The sequence below is a fragment of the Sus scrofa genome, chromosome 4, assembly GCF_054392235.1.
Source record: "Sus scrofa isolate SSC_HxYL_T2T_F1_AM1 chromosome 4, Sscrofa_HxYL_maternal_Yorkshire_Landrace_v2.0, whole genome shotgun sequence".
In the NCBI taxonomy this organism is placed as follows: Eukaryota; Metazoa; Chordata; class Mammalia; order Artiodactyla; family Suidae; genus Sus; species Sus scrofa.
The window spans coordinates 94283698-94292059 of NC_139386.1; the positions used below are offsets into that span (position 1 = coordinate 94283698).

At 45.3% G+C, this 8362-nt stretch overlaps 1 protein-coding gene across 2 annotated transcripts in view; it reads left to right on the plus strand.

The window, feature by feature from the left end:
- Positions 1-7936, plus strand: part of CD244 (CD244 molecule) — a 32742-nt gene extending 24806 nt beyond the window's left edge. Inside the window, exons 6-9 of one of the 2 annotated variants that reach the window (XM_013996859.3) lie at positions 1353-1406; positions 4233-4298; positions 5769-5854; positions 6885-7936. In XM_013996859.3, coding sequence (XP_013852313.1) covers positions 1353-1406; positions 4233-4298; positions 5769-5854; positions 6885-6927 — 249 coding nt within the window. In that variant the 3' untranslated portion in view covers positions 6928-7936. The remainder of the gene's footprint in view (positions 1-1352; positions 1407-4232; positions 4299-5768; positions 5855-6884) is intronic. The other variant, XM_001928325.5, reaches the window with a different exon arrangement.
- Positions 7937-8362: the final 426 nt, after the last annotated feature.

Consider the following 8362-nt stretch of genomic DNA (forward strand, 5'->3'; position numbering starts at 1 on the left):
CTGGTACAAATTCTGAAGAGCAAACTTTATCTTCCCACAGCCACTGATGCCCAAATGCTGGGTAAATGCCCTTCCTCCCCCACAAAATGAAGATGACTTTAGATTAGATAAATGGAGGAGATGAGTTCCTGTCATTGCTCAGAGGAAACGAATCTGACTAGTATCCACGATGACACACAATCTCTGGCCTTGCTCAGTGGGTTAAGGATCCAGAGTTGCCGAGAGCTGCGGTGTAGGCTGCAGATGAGGCTTGGATCCCGTGTCACGTGGCCGTGGTGTAGGCCAGTGGTTACAGCTCCAATTAGACCCTTAGCCTGGGGACTTCCATATGCCGAAGGTAAAGCCCTAAAAAGACAAAAAAAAAAAAAAAAAAAAAAAAGAATACAAGGGAAATGAACTACTTAGAGTAAAAGAAACCTCTTGGGGATTCAGCCTTGATACTTTCCATCTGTCTGACTCAGGGCTTCCTCCCTCCATGGCCTCATCTCTCCCTGGCCTGTCCCTACTGTCCCCAAATTCCTCTTGAAGGCCTATATCCCAAGCACTCACTCTGGGATCTCACTTTGGGGCCCAGCTTCGCCCTTTCTGGAAGACACTTCTCCCAGGTTGGGTGGAAGAGAAAAGCACAAACTCTTGTTTCTGGCCAGATGCCCATGACTCCAGCCTCCAAGGATTTCTCTACTCTTAGCTTCCTCTTAACTTCTTCCTGCTTCTGGAGGGTTTAGCGTCTGCCTTGACAGATGGACCCGAATGATCTCCTCTGGCTCTCCTCCAAGAGCCCAACCTGGTGGTCTGTGCTCAGGGGTGAGCAGCATGAAATGCCTCCAGCTCCAGTCTCCTGGGGGCAAGACTGAAGAGGAAAGAAGGAAGGTCATGTGCTTCCTGCCTTTGGCCTTGGGCCCAGGGCTCTACCCAGCACCACAGCTTCCCAGGGGGCTGGCTTGAGGCCAAGGGCAAGCTGGCCACTGAAGCTGGATCTAGAGAGTGGGCTTTAAAACATTTTAGAAACTCTGAATTTTAGTGTCTTTAGGTAAGACTCAAATCAGAGCCCTACACAAAGTTCAGTCCGTTATCAGCAGTTATGCAGCATATTTAGTCAGAAAGTCAGCAAAGTAGGTTTCTAAGTTGCCAAAGTAAAGCGTGTGACGGGAGATGTGTGGGTATGATCACCCCTTGCCATTCTTTCCCACCTGGGCCATTCCTCGCTCCTGACACTAACTGCTTCATGCTGAGTTGCTCCTTCTAACATCTCTTCCCTCTTCTTATGCGGTCTCTCCCTCCTCGATCTAAATCCAAACAGACACAGCCAGCTGCTCAGATTACCACATGTGCCTTTACTGTCTTTTGTGCAGGAGCAGAACTCTCCTGAAGAAGGGACCACCATCTACTCCATGATCCAGTTGCAGGTACCACTTTGGTTTCACAAATCCATCCCATACCTGCCCATGGGGCTTCCTACTGCCCCCTAGAAAGTCGCACCCTTGAATGGTGGAGTAGGACTGCTCCTGGAGTCCAGGAGGCAGCTTGGCCTCAGCTGCATTGAGTTGTTTGTAAGGATCGGCATGGTTCTGGAGTGTCCTGATGGCTGAACAGAGCTGGAAGGGCTGGTGCAGATATTCTCTTTTCTTCCATGCCTGGTGGCAGCTGTGGTCCAGATAAAGTCGGGGGGAGGAGGAGACTTGTCAGGGACTCAACTTCAGTTTTCTTTCTCTGCTGTTTCCCAGAAGTGGGGCTTTTTGTACTTTTTATCCCCACCCTTGATTATACCTGTTTTCAGGAAAGAATGCATCTGGGTTGTTCTCTTTTATCTTATTATGACTTAACAATAACATTTATTAAGCACTTAATATCTCTACTTTCTTTTTTTTTTTTTTTTTGCTTTTTAGGGCTGTACTCGTGGCATATAGAGGTTCCCAGGCTAGGGGTTGAATTGGAGTTACAGCTGCCAGCCTACATCACAGCCACAGCAGTGCGGGAATCCAAGCCGCATCTGCAACCTGCACCACAGCTCCTGGATGAATCCTTAACCCACTAAGTGAGGCCAGGGATCAAACCTGCAACCTCATGGTTCCTAGTCAGATTTGTTTCGGCTGTGCCACGATGGGAACTCCTATGTCTATTTTCTTAATGAATCTCAAAATAACCTCATGAAGTAAGTCTAATATAAACCCCATTTCACAGAAGAGGAAACAGAGGTTAATTAACCTGCCCAAGGCCACAGAGTTGGGTAGTGGCAAAATCGAGCCAAATGCTTTCTAAGTTTTCATTCCACCTCTACCCACTCCATTTCTAACATTTTGGAACTGTAGGAATTCACCCATAAACTGGAGAAGCAGCCTCTAACCTTGACTTCTACAATGACATTGAGAAGCCTGGGCATGTCTCTCAAGGGAAACGCTTCCCCCTGGTGGCCAGTGGTAAAATGACCCCCCCTTTTTTTTTGGATAATTGAAAGTTGAAGCAGCAACCTCTTCAGCTTGGTGGCTAAGCTGCAGGGGGAAAAAACAAAAACAAAAACAAATAAACAAACAAAAAGTCTTGGGGAATCTAATAGACTTCACAGAAAAGATCAAGAAAAGATGAAAGAGAATAAAGGGAAGAGGAAGCAGGAAAGGGAAGGCAATAAGAAGTGAGGAGAGGAGAGAGGAAGAGAGGCGAGAAACTGAAGAGAGAGGGAAGGAGGAAAGGAGGTACCCAACCTCTCAGAGACACTCTGGAATTCCCAGACTTGGTGTTGCCTCCTCGGGTTCCCCTTAAGATCACGTGATTTACTGATTGTGGTTCAAAGTCAAAGAGCATCAAAGAGAGATGGAAGAGCCATTGATATCTGCTAGTTTCCTGGCCATGTTGAATTCCAACAAGAGAAATTTAATTATTGTTTTTTTAAATAGTTATTTCCCCAATACAATTTTTATTTCTACTGTAGATCATGGTGACCCAGTTACACATACATGTACACATTCTATTTTCTCACATTATCATGCTCCATCATAAGTGACTAGACATACATAGTTCCCAGTGCTACACCAGCAGGATCTCATTGCTAATCCATTCCAAAGGCAATAGTTTGTATCTATTAACCCCAAGCTCCCCAACCACCTCACTCCTTCCCCCTCCCCCTTGGCAACCACAAGTCTATTCTCCAAGTCCATGATTTTCTTTTCTGCTGAAAGGTTCATTTTGTGCTGTATATTAGATTCCAGATATAAGTGATATCATATGGTATTTGTCTTTCTCTTTCTGACTTACTTCACTCAGTATGAGAGTCTCTAGTTCCATCCATGGTGCTGCAAATGGCATTATTTCATTCTTTTTTTTATGGCTGAGTAGTATTCCATTGTGTCTATATATACCACATCTTCCTAATCCAGTCATCTGTCGATGGACATTTGGGTTAACAAGAGAAATTTAAATAAATGCAAGAAAGAACACCCCTCAGACTGAGATGTTGGTGAGAATGAGATTCTTCCTCTGAAGCATCTTAAAAAGAGGGTAGTACCTAACTTTGAGGACACCTGGTTCAGATGCAGAGATGGAAGGCATGATGCCAAAAAGAGGTGTGGAGGAAAGAACCTTGGAGAGTCTAGGGTTTAAATGCTGCTTCTACTGTGAGCACGCTCTCTGACTTGGGCTGGTTATCCTTTGGGTTCTCTTTTGTGGAATGGGGCAAATTATCATCATTCTTATTTTGTAGGAATGTTATAAGGGTTAGGGGAGAATGCATATGCAGAGTGAGCACTCAGCAAGCAGCTGTTGTTTATTTTTCTTTTTCTTTTTCTTCTTCTTTTTTTTTTTTTTTTTGCTTTTTATGGCCACACCTGTGGCATATGGAAGTTCCCAGGCTAAGGGGTTGAATTGGAGCTGCAGCTTCCAGCCTATACCATGGCCACAGCAACGCCAGATCCGAGCTACATCTGTGACCTACATCACAGCTCACTGCAATGCCAGATCCCCAACCCACTGACCAAGGCCAGGGACTGAAGCCTCATCCTCATGGATGCTAGTCGGATTCATTTCTGCTGCACCACAGTGGGAACTCCAAGTAACAGTTATTTTTAATGACTGAGTGAGACTAGCATTCAGGTTATCTGACCTCCTGTCTAACCCAGGATTCTTTTCACTAATACTTAAAACTTCTATCTGGGCAAGGTGGAGGGGGAAGGGATGGAAGAGATGCCTGCCTCCTCAGGGTGGTGCTGGATCTGAAATGGTTTTATTTCTCTTCTCTTTAGTCTTCTGTTCCCACATCCAGAGAACCTGCAAATACATTGTATTCATTTGTACAGTCTTCCGGGAAGGTAAGCCTCCTCCATGGGTGCTGTTTATGCAGATAAGTATTCTGCCTGTGCATATGCAAGCATGTGTTTGCAGAGGGCGTGTGTGTGTGTGTGTGTGTGTGTGTGTGTGTGTGTGTGTGTACTTCTGAGTGACTTGTCTTCCACTTTGTGTATTTGAGTAGCTTGTGTTAAATGACTGGGTTTAAATGTTAATGAGTCAACTAGAAATGCCTTTCTGGTTCTGTTTGGTGGAAAAGAACAGCCCTGAGACAAGGAGAAGAGTGGATTCTCTAGGAATTTCTGTGGGAGGCAGAGGACACTTAGACAGAAAGGAGGTGCTTTGTGCAGAAAGCCCACGGAGTCCTCAGTGGACCAGCTGAGGCTGTGGTGAGAGATATTGGAGAAGTTTCCACAGCAGGGGCATATAGCCTGGAGCTGAAGGAGTAGACTGGACCTAGAGAGACACGGTGTTGACTTTCAGGGAATCAGACAAAGGTTCTGTCCAGTCACCTGCTGGTAGAGGCTTCTGGATGGAGGCAACCCCTCATGGCCCCCTTTTATCCTGCTCTAAGCAGAGCTCACAGCTGTTATGTGTGCCTGGGACCACAAAGTGGGGTATCCAAGTGCCCATGGCCATATTTCCATCTTGGGGGAAGAGGTAGAGAAAATGGTACCTCCAAGACTGGAGTCACAGTACGAAGCCAAAACCTCACCATGGTGGGTATGGGAAGTTGGGAACTGGCCGAACTGTGGAAGGGCTGAGTACATGCAGGTCAGGGGTTATGTGTTTGTCTCAAATGGGGGAGAGATTTGGGAAGATTTTCAGACTTTCCATTCATCCTCCCTCCAATAAGTCATTCAGTCAACTTGGATTCCCCCATGAGACATGTTTATATTTAAATTACACGCTATAGTTCATGGATATATAGATGATCAGCAGCACCATGGTCACATGCTTTGGTAGTATGTTATCAAGAAGTGCTTCTCTGAGTTCCGTGTCTCCAGTGTTCACCGGGTTCAGGGTCTATGCTGGAGTTGGTAGTTTTGTGTGTGCCAGAAATGTTTACACTAGGTGTGTATATGTATGCGACGTGTTGAAAAGATAAATGCTTTGAGGCAGTATTTGTATTAGGTTTGTCTGAAGGATATATGAGTGTGTGTGTGTGTGTGTGTGTGTGTGTGTGTGTCCACATATGTGTGTGTGCCCGGAATGTGTGTATGTGTGGGTTTTGGAGGTATGTGGGGGTGGGACACTAAATTCTGACTTTGGCTCAGAAATGTCGTATCATAGATAAGTATGTATTGTGCCTTCTTTGGAAACCATAAACACTATTGTTTACTCCTGGGAATAGGAAATTCTATTTCCTCCTGGCTGGGGATACTTTCAGGGACTTTCTGGGCCCTGAGTCTCTTTGGGGACCTCTCACATCAGTTAGAAGTGGGAAATTTCTTAACCTGAAGATAAGCACTCTTTACCCTCTGAATTTCCAGGCTGGATCCACGAAGAAGAATCATAACCCTTCCTTCAGTAAAACTATTTATCAAGAGGTAAGATCACGGAACTCCTTCTGGATGAGGTTAGTGCCCAAAGTATAGCTCTGAAGTCATGCACTTGTGAAAAATCATCTGTAGGGCTTCAGGGTTGTAGGGTTTTTAAGGGTCTTCTAATCCAAACGTGCATTTTAGAGACAAAGAAACTGAGGTTCAAGGAGGGTGATCGTCTAACCCAAGATCATATATTTGGGGTTTGACTTCTGCTGGGGAGATTGAAATTTACATTAGGGCTGACCCCAGGCTTGTTTCCCAGCTGTGTGTGTCACGTGATGGACACTTCTCCTTTCCCCAGGCATACCTGTAGGAGGATAGGGGACAGAGAAGGAACGATAATTGAATCCAACTGATTTCCCCAAGTTAGCAAGCAATTGGGAATGATTCCAGGACGTAGTGATCTTCAGCTGCTGCTGGGATGGACACTGGGCAAAGGTGACCATTAAGACTTGGGGCAGAGTTGATTCTATCAGGCCATTGAGGGAATGGAAAGTAGGGATTCAACATTATTTGGGGTTTATTATATATATGGTAGTGGCTTCATTTGAACTATTTCATTTAATCCTCATAGAATGCTGTGAGGTAGGTATAATTATACTTCCCATTTCTATCCAGAGTATTTAAGGAATGGCAAGCACCCCACCCATCAGTCTCATGTAACACCTGGGCTTCCACCTGTGGCCTGATAATAATGTTGCCACTGGTCACAAGAGAGAGGGTGGATGGGTACCTGCTGGGATTTCTGGCACTTCAGCTGTAGCCCCACATTAAAATAAGCTGGACAGTCCAGGGTTGGAGAGGACACTGTATGGGCCAAGGCAATCTAGGTGGGTCTTGAAGGAGCATCATGTTGTTTAAAAGCACTAGAAATGGAGCCAGAAGAATTGGATTCAAGCACCTCCCATACTTCACACTCATTGTTGACCTTGAGTTATTTCCTTCACCCTTCCAAGCTTCCTTTTCTTATGAATAATACATGGGGATAATAATTCATAACCCACAGGGTTAGTATGAGAATTTCTTAGTGGGAAGGTCTGAAGTCCTCCTTCTCTTCTACAGGTTGGACAGAGAGCATCCAAATCTGAAAACCCTGTTCGATTGAGCCGCAGGGAGCTGGAGAACTTCTGCATATACTCTTAATTGCTGCAGCTGTTCCCACCTCTTCTGTAGCCTAGCTTCTACTTTAGATATCAGCACAATGGATGTACCACCTGACTCTCTGCAGAACGGGTCCTAGTCTGGAGAGGCTATGAGAGTTTGTTCATGGTCTGTATTTTGTTTTTGAAAATGCCATCTAACAGCCATTAGAAGAGCAAGGCTGTTAGAGAATATCCTGACTTACAGACCGGACAAGAATGGGGAGAGATGGTGAATAGTTTCCAAAAGATCATATGGCAAATTCAGATACAGGTAATCTTTCAAGTGCTATGTATTATTAGCACTGAGATTCCCTTCCCCTGATTTCCTAATCTGTTACTCATCTTCCCTCCTCCGTAATCAAGGATGTTCACATTTCTAGATCCTTCCCTTGCCTCAGCCCATCTTCTAAAGAGGAAGGAAAGATAATGGGGACTCAAAGGAAGAGAAATAGCCCCCTCTGTGAGGGTGATCTCCTGATAATCTGGTAGTGGGACCAGCTTTGCCTACAGTGTGATACTTGATTCACAAAAGCACGTTATAAAAAATCTATTGGCTTCTTCGCAAATTCTTGGCCATTAGAAACAATATTGAATTTAAATTCTGAGTCCTGATGTTCCTCATGGCACATGCTGGAGGGAGGGCTCAGGCAGCTGAGTCATAGGGAACTAGGCACAGTGCTGGGATCCTCTGAGTCTTCAGGCCAAACCCTTCCACAAGGCTGTGGGGAGCAGGCTGAGACTCTGGCTGAGCCTAGGAAACTGGAAGAGGTCCTACATAGGGACCCTAGCAGGTGATATTGCATGGAACCTGGTTCTTCAGTTGCCCTACTCTATATTTAAGGTATGAATTTAATATAAACCCATTTTGTTGTTTGGAGGCAGTCTAAATTTCTTTTCTGTATTAAATATATATGTCTCCTCTCTGTACTATACTTGTGGGCCACCAATAAAGACATGTGTATTTAACTCCCATTGGCCTCCTGGTGAGCTGTGTCTCCCAGCCTTGTTCATGCTGGAACAGCAGATTCTAGGGTCCCCAGGTCTTGCTCAGGCGGCTTGCTCAGGCCCTACCCGATCCTTCTCCCCTGTGGCTGTGTGGCTGACCAGGCTAACTTCATTCTGAAGACAAGTGCAGACAGATCACATCCCAGAGAAAGTGTCAAGGGTTAAAACTGGAAAATATATGCAAAAGGATGGGGTGAAGAGCTGAGGAACTTACTGGAAGCTGAGCTGCAGAGTCAAGGAATTTGGTGAGACGAGGGAGTGGGAAATGACAGCGGTCACTGCAGTTCAGATGAACACCAGAGATGCTGACCACAGCCTGCTGTTGGTCTTTCACGTGTCCTGAGTTGCATAGATTTTGAACTGGCTGGATTTATTTAAGGAACAGATGAGATC